This window comes from Halichondria panicea, chromosome 2 (genome assembly GCF_963675165.1).
Source record: "Halichondria panicea chromosome 2, odHalPani1.1, whole genome shotgun sequence".
Classification (NCBI taxonomy): Eukaryota; Metazoa; Porifera; class Demospongiae; order Suberitida; family Halichondriidae; genus Halichondria; species Halichondria panicea.
In genome coordinates this window covers 802475-820691 of record NC_087378.1, presented here as the reverse complement: position 1 = coordinate 820691, position 18217 = coordinate 802475, and the positions used below count along the sequence as shown (strand labels likewise).

Sequence of the window (18217 nt, the reverse complement as noted above, 5' to 3'; positions counted from 1 at the left end):
TATATATCACAAGTACAACTGTATAATGTATCACACTATAATTGCTGTCAGTGTGACATCCCAATTATCCCCATGCAAATTCACGCATTGAAAAATGAGTCAAAAAATAACACTATGAAATTTTAGAGACTGTAGTAGTATAAGTATAAAATGTTTCTTTACACACATACACATGGTCGTATATCTAAGGTTTTAAAACAGCTGAAGCACTAACACAGTGCTTGTTGCTAGGTGTGACAAATACACAGAGGAGGACATGCACAAACGCACATTCACATATCAGAATAAAAGTGAAAATTAATGTATTCTAGTTGGAGGTTGGCAAAGTTAGTTAGGTCGATTCTGAGGTCACGATTTTAATCTCCAGAGCTTGATCGTGATTGGGTGCAGAATCAGTGGAGGAATTTGACTTGGAGCTTGCGGGTCTCTCGTCTGCTGCCATTCGCTTGTGGAGGGCTAGTCGCTCGTGGAAACTGAGCTTCTCTGGGTTGACAAAACTACGTTGATTGGGCTTCTCCTGGACCTTTGGGGGAGCTGTGGTGTGTGGGTGGGAAGGGAGGGTCAAACAATGTGCTTTAAACTGATGCTGCAAAACAAAATAAATTAAGTACCGACACATAATTATTATAACATACAAAAGCTCAAGGTACTGTAAACAACAACACACACACACACGCACACGCACGTACACACACACACACACGCACGCACACGCACGTACACACACACACACACGCACGTACACACACACGCACACGCACGTACACACACACACACACGCACGTACACACACACACACACACACACACACACACACACACACACACCTGATTTCCTCCTGTCGATGTCCTTGTCATCTGAGTCACTGGGCAGTCGTAGTTGCACCTGATTGGACGTACCGTCAGAGGTTACCACGGTGATGGTGGGGTTCGTGTTGGAGCGCATCCTGCCCTGGGAATCATCATCAGCATTCTCCTCAGTAATAATCGGTGGTGGAGTCATCTCCTTCTGTGGAATAGGAGAGGAAATAATTTAAATATTTGATAGTAATTGTGAAACAGTAAGTTGAATGCAATTAACACACATACGTACATGTAGATGGGTTGGGCACGATCATTTTCTTTACTACCTCTTTCTTGCTATTTTCAACAGTATAAAGCTTGTGCAACTCCACAAAATGAGAGCATACTTCTCTGTGTATTTCTGACTACATTGTACATGTAAGTTAAGCACTGGACTAACCTGTACAGCTGGTTCCTTGATCTCTTTCTCTCCCCCAATATCTTGGAGAGCCGAGAGCAGCTGATGCATGTCCTCTGATTGGTTGGACCCCGGGGACATCTCCCTGAATGATGGTGATATGACTCCACTGGAGACACCAGACCGAGGCTGTGAATGGGGGTGTATAATTAACCCTTAGTGCATGGAATTTCAATTGATATCAGTGGGAAGTGGGATTAACCTGCTCAATATGCTCACAAATTGTAATGCTAGAAACATGATGGTCCTATAGGCTATGTACCAATCAATGCTAGTGTACAGCTACAGCTACTCACTGGACTGCGCTCAAACTCATCAAATGTCACGTCATCGAACACCTCTCCAATGATGGACTGGACGGCTTGTTCACTGCCTCGACGGTTGGGTAACTGGAGGTACAAAGTGGATACTTGTGTTAACACAAATACAACAATTCAAGTACTGAGGCAGTAAATCTCTCCCTAGACACAGTGACCTACTAATAGGTGTACAGTGAACTTGCAACAAAGAATTGCCCAACAGCAAAACCACAATAGATAATAATTTCTAAGCCTAATCTTGCACCAAACAAGAGTACTCTCTCTTGCACGTGTGTAATAAAACAGCCCCTCAACAAAGACCACCTCTGTATAATGGCCAAACATTGCTCCCCAAAGGTGTCCGTTACACAGTAGATCCACGGACTGTACTGTCTAGGTAACATGTAGAAAGCAAACTGAACTGATAACCATTTTTCAGCAGACTCTCTTTGAATGGGCTTGCCCTCTCCCTGGTCAGTCAAATCGTTGCAAGCATTCTTGAAACGAACGTACACGTACATACTAAGCTTTTCAAGAATGCTATCATAGGTATCTATTTCAGTTTGGCCCTAATAAAGAGCAAGCTTTACATGTACATGTATGAAATTATTATTGAAATGATATACTACATGGCAATTTTCTTTTGCAAGTGCACTGCAAGTCTGCAATCCACTGTATGTATGTATGTGATGACTAAGAGGTGTAATAACTAGGGACAGAATAGGTGTGGCTTAGAGGTTAGGGTGGTGGCTTAGTCGATTAGATGATAGATTAGGCGTGGGTTCGATTCCCTCTTGGGGGACTTTTCTTACAAATCAGTTAGTAATTTCCCTAAATTTTGAATACATCATATTTCTTCCCAAGCACATAATCAAGTTGGGGCGTCGCCCGGTTTCTGTGAAACTTAAGTTTCACAGAAACCGGGCGATGCCCCAACTTGCCCTTGTTAGGTAGATTAGGGTTTCTGTTCTATAAATATGCGTACTCACATCAACTTTGATCATGTCAGCTCTCCTCCTAGTATCTGGTGATGCCATGGGAATGGGTTTGTTGGGTACTGCTAGCTTGGTTTGCTCAGGCTCAGGAGTGAGTTGTTCTTTCTTCTTTTCCTTCTCCTCCTCTTCATGCAGCATGTTCTCCTCAGTCAGTGTTACTTCATCTTGCTGTGTGTGTGTGTGTGGGGGGGGGTGATAATATCATAGCTCTAGACAATAATAATTATACTGATTCTACGAATCTCGAGACAGATATTTGGATAGGATTCACTGCTAAAAGTAACTAACTCTGAGTCTATAATCAACGCACTAAAATAGCCAGCTAACGATACTAGCATGGATGCTTATAGTACAGAATACCCCCTACCCACCCACCCACCCACTCACCATGAGGGAGACCTCACTGTCCAGGGCCATGAGGAAAGTAGAGGCATCCTCAGTGTTCACCACACTAACAGTAGGCTCCTCCTCTTCCACAGTACTGCCTGAGGGCATACTATCAGAGAACAGGGGTAGGTCTGCGGTGGAAGGATACATTGTGAAACAGCCTCCCCATACACTCAACTCAAAATACAGTACATGAAACAAAACTCCAGGAGTTATATGACACCATTAGGCAGGAGCTAGAGCACTGACCTGTGAGGTCTTCATCAGGCATTGTGAAGCCTCTCTGTAGACTGCCCACGATTTCACTGAGTGGCATGACATTCTCTGGAGGTGGAGTGGAGGTCCTCGGCTGTTGAGAGGAGTCCTCTACCTGATAGAGGGCCATTTCTTTGAGCATTTTATCCATGTCTTCATCTGTGAAGTTTTTCCTGTGAATGTCCAGAGAGCTGCGGGCAAGCTTCCTTACAGGGCTCACCACAAGCTGTGTGTGTGGGGTGGGGGGTGGGGGGGGGGGGTGACTGTCAGTAGTTGAGACAATGTTTCTTACATACAGTAACAGAGCTACCCTACACCTCAATTGAAACTTTCGTACACGTACATAGAGAATGCTGTTCATACGAGCACATAATAACAACAAACTTTCTCTCTTTTTAAAAACCGAACAATTGATTTCCTAGTGATTGGTACATTGCAAACCCCTGAAATTGAACTGTTTTGTATTAATGACTCACACTGGAGTTGTTTGAATGTGGCAGTACGTCCATGCTAGCACTGAGCATGTTGTGTAGGGCAATGTCCAGACCAAGTGAATCATTCATAGAGACAGACAGCGAGACTAACAGAGGAGAGGGTACACGTGAACCCAAATAGATATAATAATTTATTGAGTCTGACTATGATTATTTTGATCTCCACATAATTGCAAATTAATTGCATAACTACCACACCCAAATTCCATTTTAAGAAAATTTCGCTTTAAACCTCCTAACAGCACGCCTACTCTAGGCACTCCCTACCCATGCTCCGGTCCATGGTAGCAGTGTCAGCCTCAGACCTGACATCACTCATGGCGGCAGCTGCCTCTGACTTCCTCCTGAGCACCTCCTGTGGATCGTAGCCATCACAGATGGTAATGTATAACCTCTCAGGTGCATTGCGTAGTGCCTTGACAGCCTCAGTGTGTGAGGCACCCAGCAGGGAAACACCATTCACTTCCAAGATACGCTGACCCACATGAAACTTCTTACTCTTCTCAGCTGCGCCGTCATTAGCAATCTGTGAGAGTAAGTAAACATAGATAAATTTCTCAACATAATTATACTGTATAGCGCGACATTTTTGAGGGGCTTAATTCTCGTGGGTTAGCAATCCTACACAAAAATTAATTCCACGAAAATTGTTTTTTAATTATAATTATCTGCTATAATGTGCAAAGATTAAAGGCGTGACTTCTGGTAAGCAGTCAACCCACGAACAGTATGCAACGAAATGCTTTTAGAGGCCATTCCACGAAATATAAGTGCCTCAAAAATTTCAGGCTATATGGTATTTTTAAATTAAGTTTGTAAGACACAACATACAGAAGTGACATAGTGTGTAGACTGATGGAATCTGTGTGAGTGGTCAGGCACCTACCGTTAGTAATAATGGTACATTATGGTGTAGTTGGTAGTAAGGACAATGTGTTCAATGCTAGCAGTAGTAGTAGTGTACCTTGGAGATGAAGATACCCTCATCTTCAGGATCGAGAGGATTGCCTTTCGAACCTTTGCTGCCTCCACGAATGCTAATACCAAGCTTCTCACTGACAGTCTTGATCAGGAGCACCTCCTACAACAGTTACAATCACACTAGATACATGTACTATTTGTATATATGCAACCAAAAATAATAATTTATGCACTGAACATGAAAATGTTACAGCTAGCTAATAGAAAACTAATTATCCTAAGTTCCATGTCAGATGTACATGTACATGTAGGTAGCAACTTAGATGATGTGATCTCTCACCTGAAATCCCTCTGGCTGAGGTACGTGTCTGACCAAAAGGAATATGTCCCCCTCCTGTGCAATCAACCACTTCACGGCTTGTTGGTGGGTGGAGTAGCGCACGTTCATCCCATTCACCTGCATTGAGAGGAGAGTAGTGTTTGTGTGTGCCTTTACTGGGTCTGGGACAAGTGCTAAATTGTACACTCAAACTTTGTAAGGCAAACTTGTTACATAACTGTGGCTCATACAAGGGATAATACTACTACTGAGATTGGTCTCCCAGAAGAACAAATACATGGTTTCTTAATATGTGTACTTTATAGTGTCACTGTGCCTACCTCAAGAAGCCTATCTCCCAGTCTGAGTTTTCCAGTAGCTTCAGCTGCTCCACCTTTTGATATCTACACACAGTAATGTTTAACAGCTACAGTGCACAGTTAGATAAATCACAAACCAATTCTCACTATAATTATTATGACCAGTAACACACTGTTTACTACTGTAGATTGTCAAACACAATAGTAGAGTTGACTATTTGTTACCTTGGATATGTACACTCCTGGTCTTCCCTGTCCAAACACTCGGCTCACATGATCAGCTCCGCCCACAATACTCAGACCCAGTTTACCAATGCTTCGATCCAGCACAACTTTCTGTAAAAACAACAACGTGTGATGTACAAGCATATAGTTATAGTAAGAACACATAACTTGTCAATTGCAAGCAACAAAGCCAGTCAATGCATGATCAACACAAGACCTGCAAATAATCTCACACACCCACACCCACACCCACACCCCTACACACACCACATACACACCCACACCACAAACACACCCACACCACACACACACACAAACCTCCTCTGGACACTGTTCCTCCCTTTCTTCCTGCTCAAGAGTTAGGGACGCCCTCTTGGCCGCAGCAGAGCGATTGTCATCATCCATAGTCAAAGAGCTTCTGGCCTGAGACTGCTCTCCTGTAATAAAACAATAACTATTCACTAAATGCAAAAAGACCACACTAGAATCCCCTGATTCGTAGCCAGATCCCTTACCCATTGCGCTACAAGACCACTCACACACACCTTCTACACTCGTGGTACTCTGACACATACAACACTGACCTTCACTGGAATTACGTCTCCTAGCCATTGACTCAAGGACACTCTGAGCAACATCAAAGTTGACGTAATTATCATGGGCTGGAGGGGATAGCTTCTCCAATCTTATCTCTGCTGTAGTTTGCCCCGCTGTAGTTTGCCCCGCACTGTTCACAAGCTCTGCTGAATACCTGCATAAGAAAAAACAATACAATGTCAAGCTTAAACTTCACATTCAAGATAGCCTAGGGTATCTTACATGTACACTAGTAGAGAAAAGCGAAGCATAAAATGACTAACTAATCCATCAAAATGGCTGATACACTCTGATATTACTACATGTACACAGTAAGTTACCATACATGTACCTGTTAATAGAGCGATCCAGTATTTCCGACACTATTGCCTTGGCACAAGCATTCTCCTCCTGCCCGGGAGGTATCAACGGCTCAGTGGGGGGCTCTGTGGGAGAGGCCTCCTCATCAGGCATGATCACCAGCACCTGCACAGGGGGAAATAACACAATGCAGCCATGATTCACACACTATAGAATAGCACTTGAATTCACGATTCCCCACGACCACCACCTACCTCTCTGGACACTACGAGGGAGCAGCTGTCAGTGACTGACTTGAGGGCGGCCACAGCTTCAGGGTGAGTGGCATTGATCATGTCCACATCATTGACCTTTGCTAGCTTGTCTCCCAACCTCAGACACCCGTCCTGTTCAGCAAGACCACCCGGGGCTATCTTGGTCACAAATATACTCTGCAGGGGCAGTAGAGGGAACTGTGTCAAGTGCTGTGCCATAGGTTTGGAAATGCTGTATTTGTGGCTTTATTTAACTGGACAAAAGTTCCAAAATAATAATAATTATCATGTGTAAACACAACAATATACAGTACCTCATCCACGTCCTCATAAGCAGGAGTGGAGCCTCTGCCCCCTGCAATACTGAACCCCAGTGTGCGACCAGGCAGTTTGGTCAGAAAAATAGACACCTATATATAATAACAAACAGTAATAAGTATCCTACACATAGTCTACATGTCATACATAAAGTTGTTTCTTGTATAATTATGCTTGTAAGTTTTGGGACTGCTTTTTTCAAAACACATGTACCCTTGTGTATTGGCAATGTTTGCTTAGCATAGTCGGTACATGCTTATTGAAGCTAATTGGTGGTGAATGTATTTGGCTGCCGCTGAATTCAGCTATTCTGTGCTCAGGTCCAAGTAAGGACTGCTATGATGTATGCCCTAGGTACCTCAATGGTTTGCAGCTGAGAGTTACTAGGAATCTCTGGTTCAGGCGTGTACACTGCATTCTTGATGAGGTCCGGAGTCTCGTCTGTTGCCTGTGGGGGATGTGAAACTGAAAGTAACAAACTGTGTGTACGTACTGTACATGAATGATACTTGTTCAAGATAAGAAGAATTCGTATATTTGCTAGTTCAGGCAATGCTCATAGCCTATAAGAGAGTATCTAGCCTTGTTAAGAAAAAAAAAACATTTACTAAGTACATGTACACACTAGCTACATGTGTCATGATGATACTTACCAGTCCATTGGTTTGTACAAGGTCCATGTTGTTAGCCAGCTCATCTTGAGAGAGATTCAACACTCCACCAGCCTTGGTGAGCATGCCACGAGGTTCTGTACGCAGTGAGGGTGGACAGTTAAGGCAACGATAATGGTAAAGAGTGGATGGCTAGTAAAGGGTGAGCATGTACTTGACTTGGATGACTACCCTGGTACATGCTCTTTTTGTTTTTAAGTTTTCTAATGAACCAGAGTGGTCTGAATTCCACACTCAAACTGTAGTCTAAGCAATGCATTAGTTAAATGCAATCTAGAATGGTTCAGGATCATACGAGTCTAGTAATCAACTACAGAGCTGCATTTTATTTCTAAAGCTGCAAACATACATCATGGCCAAATCGTGCTTTTAGAGAAAGCAGCAACTGACTAATCCATAGTACATGTAGTATAGCAAGACACACACACACACACACACAGCCACTCTTCTTACCTTCCTCAGGCACATCCTCCAGTTCTCTGCCCTATTAGGGAGAAACAAACAAGTCAATGATGAATAGAGCCTGCTATAAAAGCACTAGTTAACCCACGCACTTGTAACATACAATTTACCAAAGGAACACGTTGGCCAACCACCCACCATATTATACTGTACAGACTATTTTCTATTCTTCGCAGTCCCAAGTAAGTCAATTATCAAACAAAAAAACTTGTATTCAAAACATAATTACTCATATGCATTACATAAAGGATATTGTGGACTTCAAGAGCTTTTGCTGCATTGAACCCTGATCCTTCTATTATCACAGGAAGACCACACCCACTAGAGAACACTCGACTCGACTCGAGCAGTGTCACAGTAATCAGATCCGAATTACTGTACAACAAAGACGACGATATATCATTGCCTGTATATCTACGATCAAGTGATAATCGAGCAGGCGGGTTGCCTACATGTGACATATCATGAGACCTAGACCTAGAAGATCTGTCAAGAGACATGGACGGATTTTCGTAGTAAGGATCAGATTCATCCTGCGACCAGTTCTGTGGCTGATACGAAGTGTTTTGTGGTCCCCGTGGAGGGGGAGGCATGGCAAACTTGACCCGGGACCTTTTCCGAGGTGTACTGTTGCAAGAAGACTTGAGCATAGATTTCTGTTTTGTTTCAAATAGAGATTCATCATCTTCAGGGATAGTAGTCAGTCGGTTAGTAAAGATGAGGGGAGGGGGGAACTCAAAACTGCCAGAACTAGGTCTCAGAATGGGTGAGTCCTTTGGGGTTGCTATGACCATCTCCTGAGAACGACTACAGCTGCACCAAGCACCCATGCTCTCAGACTGTTATTCTTGGGTCTTGTAGTACAATCTACACAGGCTATTTTATGCTTGCTTTCTGTATTTGCATACAAACTGAAGAATAACTACTAAAATTGTATACACGTGTCTCTTTCTATTAACAGTACATTATAGTATCTAAACACTCTACTACTAAAAAACTGTACTGCTAATGGTTGAATAAATGGCTGAATGAAAGACAGAGCTTTTTATACTCCAAGCCTAGCACACAATACTGGAATGTACATGACTGTACGAGGAAACCTATTTAGGCAGAGAACAGAACTTTCTTGGCTTTCTGCCACTTCAAATTTATTACTGTATTCATGCTTTTCAATGCCAACAACTACCTCACGCAAAAATTAAGTTACAAGTACAATCTAATAGTTAACGTTTGATTACCAGTTTGTTTTGATCTATTACAGGAACAGCCAAAAATACACCTCCATAAAATGTGCATACGCTCATGCAATTACCACGACCACAAGCAAATGAGTTGAAAAGTGTGACACCAGCAATGCAAAACTAAAGCTATCAAACCCATACTTGCAATACAATGCTAGAGACGAGTTGACAGTGCAAACAGTAGCTTTTAATCCCCCACACTAACAAAACCATCTCGAGCGGAACGATAACATGCAGTCTTACTCCTCTTATTAATACAGTATGTGTGTGGGAGGCTTGCAAATGAATACAGGAGTAATTAGCATGAACTTTGCTATGTGCGTGGCTTTGAGCTGCCGTCTAAAAGAGACTATTAATTACAACTGTGATTGAAAATCAATTTAGAATGGAATGCATTTGGCTACTCATATAACGCACTGCCACTAGACAGACATTCATTGCCCGTGCTACTTCAATAGGCCATTAGCAGTACACAAGTGCACACGCCCTCACAGTTTAATTGGCAAACCCTCGTAGCAACATGTACCCTTTGAGACGTACCACACCCATCACCTCAGCTGAGTTGCTCTCGGATATCTATAGACAGTCATCTCTTGCACAACTACCTAAAATGTATGCTCAACTACATGTACATGGGCGTTGTACATTTACTGTAGCTCTAAACATTTACAGACACATATCATCATGCAGCACATGTACATGTATGTAGCAGTCGTACAGCTACGAATTATTTTATATAGCCTGCACAAATATCTCCCACTCAACACTGTGGCAGCAACACTGCAACACTACCCTCTCCAGCTACCAATACACAACACAGCATACCCTCCACACACACACACACACACACACACACACACACACACACACACACACACACACACACACACACACACACACACTAACCTCCATGCCCAGTCTTCCTTTAGTGGCAGGTACTAGAGAAGGTGATCTGTTCCACTGGTCAACAATCTGTAAAATGATCATTCTCAATGAAGCACAGCTTTTTAGTAGTCAAAACAGGACGTTTTACATGATTATTAGGGACTGCCCACTTGGTATGTTATGAATTTGAGAATTGAAGCATCAAATACATTGTAATCAAAACAACTTAACACCAACTTGAATTTGATGCATTGTTATTGCAAACAAAATCAGTAGTTTTGTTTCTACATGTACTATGTAGGTCCCGTACATTTTGAAAGTACTAGAATCGGCTCTGTAACTACTGACTAAATTCAACCGATTTTCTGAAAGCTTAAAACGGGCCATAATTTCTTATTTTCAGGAAAACTGTATCTCTCATGGTATTTGTCAAAAAACAGGTCCTTTGATTTTAAAACATCATCTGAAAGGCCTCTCTCTAAGTTTTCAGAAAATCAGAAAATCAACATTATTGGACCAACGGAACTAAAGTTATGGCCGTTCATGTACGACAGTTGCTGTTGAGACTGCACTCCATACATGTACGTACCTCTTTGAAGTCTCCGAGGCTGTCCACCGACTGCTGCTTCTCGTGGGAGATCTGATCAGAGGAGAGCTCGGAGGTGATTGAGAGGAGGGTCAGGTCGTCCTTGGAGGAGGAGCCTTTACGGAATATGGTGGTGGAGGGCTCAGCGTCTGGCTTGTACTTGCTTTTTTTCGCCCTCTTTGCCTTTAGTGCCTTCATGTCCTTGCGGAAGGGGGTGGGGAAACGGACAAGCTATGGAGAGAGAGATAGATAAATAATTTTGATAATGTTCTTATAATTAGGGTGAGCCAATGCCGACTTGTAGCCAACTCTAAGTGTAGTTACTAAGTCAACACTATTGTGTGCGTCATACAGTTCATACACAGAGCACAAAAAGTAGTATCAAGAAGAGGCCAACAGATGTTGTACTTACCTTTGGTGCTCCGTCTGTCTCGGGTCCTGGGCCGAGAGCGGGGTCAAAGGCCACACCCAGTCTAGCCCCACGTTTGAACGAGTTGGCTCTCTGAAATGAGGAGTCAATCTGAGAGTTGGAGCTATCAGACCCATCATCTAGGAAGTTCTCTGAGAGGGGTGGTTCATATACCGACAGTGCTTGAGTTACACAATAAGTATATACTGTAGTTGCATAGGTATAATTATATAAGAAGTATACACATGCATAGAAACTGAAATTGCTCATTTCTTGTGGTGATAGGATAGTCCAGCACTTATCTTAGTATATTGTCATTAATAGAGAACTGAGGCACACATGCACTAACTGGCTACAGTTCTACTACTACTCACCCATGCTCGAGTTGTGAGGTCCTTGCTGAGGTAGGAAGGAACACATGAGCACTTTATTATCTTCACTCTCAGGATCAGGCTCGGGTACGAGCTCCAACAATGGCTGAGCCTGTGTGTGTGTGTGTGTGTGTACAAGCAATAGTTTGTGTAGCTTTCAACAATATGGGGCACCTGCATAAACGGCTTGTGCATAAACTGTTTATATCAATGTAGTGTGCGAAATATGAAGTTATTGGGAAATGATGATTGCATAGACTAGTACCAAATGAACAGAATGGGATGCTCTTTACCCAATCAGGGTCCCTTGATTATAATACCTTACACATAATGTATATACATGTAAAAAGGTACACACACACACACACACACACACACACACACACACACACACACACACACACACACACACACACACACACACACACACACACACACACACACACACACACACACACACACACACACACACACACACACACACACACACACACACACACACACACACACACACACACACACACACACACACACACACACACACACACACACGTCATGTACCTGACCACCGTCCACCCAGAGTGCGTCTAGGGCGTTGAGGTTCACGAGAGAGATGGGTAGGGACTGCAACCTATTCCCAGCAATGTCCAACACTCGGAGGTCCTTCAGAAACCCCACCTCTTCTGGCAGCTCTAGTAATTCGTTCTCACGCAGCGAGAGCACATGCAGAGTCGTACACTGACCAATCTGCAGTGAGGCAGTGGGTATGATAATCGATATAATATTACACTGTAGAGCTGCTGATATTCGATAGTACACAGAACATGTTGGTGCCATGCAATCACAGTGGATAGCTAGCCCTATACACACAGGGAATGTATGACATTACACCATGCACAGATATGTTTGAAACAATTATACAATCTCGAATAAGTCAACATCATCACATTCCAAAGTGCATGTTTTGTTGTGTCCTTAAAAAAGGTCAACTTACAGCTGATGGGATCTCCAACAAGTGGTTGCGATCGAGATTGAGCATTTCCAGTGACTTCATTTCGAATAGGGAGGCAGGGACAGTGTCCAGCATGTTGTCAAACAGCAGGAGCTCTGTCACCAAGTGGAGACTGTGTGTGGGGGGTGGGGGCAATGCAGGGGGGATTGATTGGTGGTTACCAATGCTACAAATATCGTTGTATACAGTGTGTAAAGTACAGGTCCTTGCAACAAGTGTTACTGGGAGTTGAAGCTTTAGACAGCTTGAAGAATTTTACTCTTAAAAAATCAACTCGGATAACTCAACAACGTGCAATATACAAGTACTCCAGCCTCAGGATCACATGCAGTCTAATATACCCAAAAGTGGTACCTTGACAAAGGCCTAATACATTATGTATAGAGCTAACATGAGAAGTTGTGAGCAGGCCAGTCCTTACTTTCCAATGGACTCTGGTATTGAGATAAGATGGTTGAGGTCCAATTTGACCAGAGTGAGAGCAGTCATGTTGCCAAAGTCTTCAGGAAGGTTCTCAATGCAGTTCTCAGAGAGATGAAGATCGGAGAGGGCTCGCAGACGAGCAAAGTCTGCAGGGAGGTACTCCAGACGATTCTTGGTGATGTCCAGGGCAGTCAGATTGGTGCAGTTGGTGATAGACTGTATATGGGAACACAACCACAGCTTGATGGTATTCTCACACACACACACACACTAGAGTGATAAAGTGCCACCAATGTAAAGCATACTGTGTCAGTTTTAGCACTGTGAAGGAACAGTGCAATATACTATTATTATGAAGAGCTTGATCTCACCTCAGGCAGCCTTGATAGCAAGTTGCTGTCCAGCCAAAGCTCCATCAGGCTTTCTAGCCGACCAAAGTCTTCAGGCTGTGTGTGTGTGTGTGTGTTGCGTGTGTGTGTGTGTGTGTTGCGTGTGTGTTGCGTGTGTGTGTGTGTGTGTGCGTGCGTGTGTGTGTGTGTGTGTGTGTGTGTGTGTGAAACGTTTGTCTTTATTATATCTATTATCAAGCCGCACTTTCCCAACAGACATTAATGACATTACGGTATAGTGTGTGTACATGTGTCACACGTACCAGCAGGTCGATCTCATTGTTCCCAACATCTAGTCTCCTCAGCTTCTTACACTGACAGATACTCCTGCACACACAGTTCAGAGTACAAGTTGACACAACTATTATTCATTACTGAGAGACACGCACAGTTGAAACAGTACCAGGAGCCATAAAGGCTATCATTATACATTGTCTCTACAAATGTTTATTCTGTATATTAGCAAGAGACTAGTGTAATAATTAAAGTTAAACCACTTTTAAAACTGACACCATTGGAGGAGAACAAGTTTTGGCCATTGCATATTGTGTGGTTATTGTCGAGAGGTTAGTCTGTGCACACACTGTTTATTTGCATCTAAGGTCTCTACATGTACATCACAGTTAGGCCTCTTTCTTTAGTAACAACCACTTCCACTGCACCTCAATCAAAGTCCCAACCACACACACACAAACACAAGCCACATACTTCCCTACCCTGTATGGTAAACATGCAGTATAGCTATTGAGCCAAGAGAACCGTGAAGACACTGAGTGTCACACAAGTGGGGGTGCACAAACAACCCATGTGTGTACACTGGTCAACAAATAGTTTAGGATGTGGTTGTGTATGCACATGTGAGTGGGAGTGTGTTAGCAAACTGTACGGCATGAAAGAGTTATTATTATGGTACAAATTTGATAGTGAACTGCAAGAGACACAAGTGTACATACATATGTACATACTTAGCCTGGTAGGTCAGCTACATTGTACTGTTAAAAAGCAAAAGCCAGAATGCATCTAGAAAGCAAATATAAAATTAATGTGGAACCTTGCTACTTGTATCTTTGAGCAAATAAGCATACAAGTGCAAGTACATCATACACAGTCAGTACAGTGTATGTAAGTGGACAAGTGAAATTCATTTTAGAGGGTAGCCATTCAACACTGGAGATTATGAACAAGGGAGTGGGTGTCAACAAGTCCCTGAGGGTGTGTGTGGGTGTGTGGATACACTCACGATGGTAATGTCTTGAGCATGTTTTCTCGTGCATCCAGGCTCATCAGATTCTTGAGACTGCAGGAGGGAGAGAATAAAACATTTTATGATTGCAAACAATCAGGGTGAAGGTGGTTACACTGAACTACGTACTAGAGACCCATAAGCCTGTGTACTACAATCAAGTAATACTATGTAAACTGTATAGCTTATACCTACTATAATTATTATAGGAAAGGCTATGTTTGGCACCTATTATAAATAGGGCTAAATATAGGGGTGGACAAAGAGTAATAGCATACTGTATGTGAGCCTACAGAAGCAGTCAATCTGATAAGGAAGGTCTGAATTTAATTACGTACAAGCAGGAGTGCATGAATACAAGGAAAACATGCAACTGCTTATCTGCATAATCACCACTAAGCATTGGTCAAGAGCAATAAGTAATGATGGGCCATCTTTGTAATTTTGGGTGTTCAAAATTTGTTCTACTAACTCAGTGACTTACTTTCCAATCTCCATTGGTAGCCTTGGTATGGCCGTGTCATTAATGCTGAGCTGAGTTAGACTGGCAATGGAGGAGACTGTCTCTGGCGTTCTGTGGGGGGGGGGGGGGGGTAGGGAAATGTTGGGGGGTAGGGTAGTGTGGGAGTACATTGAAGGCAATTATGTTGCCAGTACAGTGAGCACAAAGTAAGTGTATGTGGGAGGAATATGGTAATGAGATCTCTCATACCAAGGAATATATCTCTCATACCAAGGAAGACTGGCACTGGGTGTATATGTACACAGACAGCAGTTAATTTGCATGCCTATTGTACTTCTAGAAGAAAGTGTACTGTATGTAGAAAGCAATATAACATGTTTCAACTGAAGCCCCAAGGCAGTTAGCTAATCCTCAGTTTGCAGTCACCTAGCTATATCCCTCAATGCAGTGACCTTACTCTGCAATGTCACCACCTATGGCAGCTATGCATCACTAATTGACATCTAATTAGCCAGCATGTTAAGTTAACAAGGAACAATAGAGAGTGAAAGATTAAGCGCAGTTTCAGTGTAAGAATTCACACTATTGTCTATGAAAGGAGGGCAAAGGGTTCGGGAGTGTGTGTCACGTGACTTGTGTTATTGACTCACCTGAGCAGAGGATTGGAGCTGACGTTGAGGTGAGAGAGGGAGCGACAGAACTGCATATTCTGAGGTATGTCCTCGAGGCCTGTGAGAGGGGATACATGTATGAGAGAGAGTGTGTGTGTGTGTGTGTGCGTGCGTCAATTACTTGGAATAATGGTATCATGTAAATCAATCATGATATTGATACAAAAACACAGAGCAATGACAAACAATGAGATATCTTACTTACAACTCGATAATCTGTTGAAAGAGCATTCCTCTAATTTAATTGCTATGGGTCCAGTATACGTATACTAAGCATAGAATGCAGGGTGTACTCTGCTCTCTTCATGAGGCTGCCCCCTCTGATCACAGCACTCGAATGAATACCAACTATTATATCTTATCACAACTGTATATAGCAACAACAAGGGTAGGCAGGACATGTACAAATGGGCCAGCCAGATGAATATTAATGAAGCATGCTTTCCTCCCCTCCCCTGGCGTGAATATCATCACAACAGTTAACTCTACTCGGCGCTTTTAATTATTATTTAGTTCTTAATTACTTCAAAGATTCAGACATGGGGATTCAACAAAAGCATCTCTATCAAGTAACTACAACAACACAGAGGAGATTATGTGCCACATCATTACAAGCTTAATTTCTGGGAATTAGCAGAAATACACTGCATCAGAGATAGTTACTAGGCAACAGTACATCATTTGTAGCTGGCTTCTAGTTAATCAAATTACACACACACACAATGCCCTATATACATACAAGAAAGGAGTATAATTATGTAATTAACTCACCATTTTTACTAATGTCAAGCTCAACTAGTTTCGTGAAGTTTGCAATCCCTGGAGGAATCCGATTAAGGTCATTCTCACTCAAGGTCAGTTTGCGGAGATTGGTCATCCGGAAAAATTTCTGCAAACAAAAAAGTATTCAGACAGACATAGTTCAAAAGATACTCCTCTGATTTGCAGTCAGATATGCAGTGTCCATTGGGCCACTCACAAAAATCCCCGCATCAATGTGGTATGTATTGTGTTCCCCCTCCAGGTATCTCATGCTTTGAAAGCTAGCTGTCTAGAAAGGCAAAGTTGTCATTGCTCGTAACCAAACTATGCAGCACCCACACACACTGAGTACACATACTTTACTTAATACATTCCCAGGGTGCCTAGTAAGCAAGCACCACTTCAAGTGACAATTGATCTATATCCATATTCCTATCTTTGCTACCTAATAAATATGTACAACAGTAATTCTGAGCCACAACAAACAATCATGACAGTTAGTGAATACAAATCATCACTTTAAGTTTTTGATCTCCAGTAAGCACACCTGTTTGATACTGAAAATCACGGCAAAGAAACCCTCAAAACAAGGTGTAAACATTGTTCAAAAAGAACAGCCTGAGGCAGTTACAACACTATGAGCAGGTGACAACAGTTCCTGGGTAGTCAAGGACACAGGGCAAAATATTTATAGGATAGGTTGACTGAGGGTACCAACCAAAAACATAACAAAATATGCGCCTAGTGTAATTCCATGCATTCTAGATTTAGTACATTGTATTATGTCTAGGATAATAATACAGGTTAAGAATTTCAATTCAATTAGATCCCACGGTAGATTATAGTTAATGCTCTGCCAAGGTTATGATATAAACACACACTTTCCTCGTATATATTGGAGCTCGCTAGTTCAATGATGCGGAACATTGTTAATACGTGCAACAAAATGCCTGTCTAGATTATTTCATTACCAAAATATCAATACCTGCTATTTACACTTAAGCCTCATTAATGCAGTGTGTTCACACCATACCAAGTGTTCACTAAGTGGCAATGACCACCTAAACTCTTTAGAATGAATGGTAATGGCCTGTTGCAACAACCTTAACATAGATTTTAGGGGATAAAATAATGTGTTCATACATTGTATCTTTGTTTATAATCTCTTTACCTAAATGCACACAGATAACAAGCACATTGATGTACTAGAATAAAAACAATAACTACACTGCTTCATTAAAACACACTTTCTTTAATGCTTCACCTTCCAGCTACACCCACATAGCTAGCTATGTGCATTGTGTGTGTTGTTATGTATGTGCCTTTAGAGCTAACAGACAGTGCTTTATCCAACTCACAGGTGGGAGGTCCTGAAGGCCATTAGTGTCTAGCAACAGCTCCTCCAATGTTCTTTCATGTCTGTATATCTCTTCAGGTATAATCGCCAAGCTGCAATGTCTACGATCAATGTAGTCAATCTGTCTGGCACAGTTGAGGCCAATACAAGCCTTCAGCATGACTGCTTGCTGGTGATTCTTTCAGTCCAACGATCAGTTAGCTGGGTATAAGCCGTTCACGACTGCTAGGCTAGTAGCTGATACTGTTTAGAGCGCTTGATAGCCTGTGTTTCTAGCTAACTTAACTCGACTACCGTTGGAAATTGGTCAACATTGATCAAATGCAGT

The 18217-nt window shown here is 42.4% G+C and overlaps 1 protein-coding gene across 1 annotated transcript; it reads right to left on the bottom strand.

Annotated features, from left to right (window-relative positions):
- Window positions 1-87: 87 nt before the first annotated feature.
- On the bottom strand, window positions 88-18205 carry LOC135331763 (protein scribble homolog). Its single transcript, XM_064527005.1, has 35 exons — window positions 17891-18205; window positions 16542-16659; window positions 15750-15828; window positions 15121-15210; window positions 14634-14690; window positions 13657-13720; window positions 13376-13450; window positions 13003-13220; window positions 12564-12693; window positions 12131-12316; window positions 11573-11681; window positions 11202-11350; window positions 10793-11020; window positions 10225-10290; window positions 8069-8099; window positions 7598-7692; window positions 7303-7392; window positions 6941-7036; window positions 6627-6803; window positions 6404-6537; window positions 6060-6226; window positions 5794-5912; window positions 5476-5586; window positions 5272-5334; window positions 4952-5068; window positions 4655-4771; window positions 3958-4216; window positions 3673-3776; window positions 3191-3422; window positions 2942-3072; window positions 2549-2722; window positions 1557-1649; window positions 1243-1389; window positions 828-1008; window positions 88-534 (listed from the first exon to the last, which is right to left on the bottom strand). Exons 1-35 carry the CDS (start codon window positions 18047-18049, stop codon window positions 332-334), a joined length of 4569 nt encoding a protein of 1522 aa, XP_064383075.1. The 5' UTR covers window positions 18050-18205; the 3' UTR covers window positions 88-331.
- Between the last annotated feature and the right edge of the window lie 12 nt (window positions 18206-18217).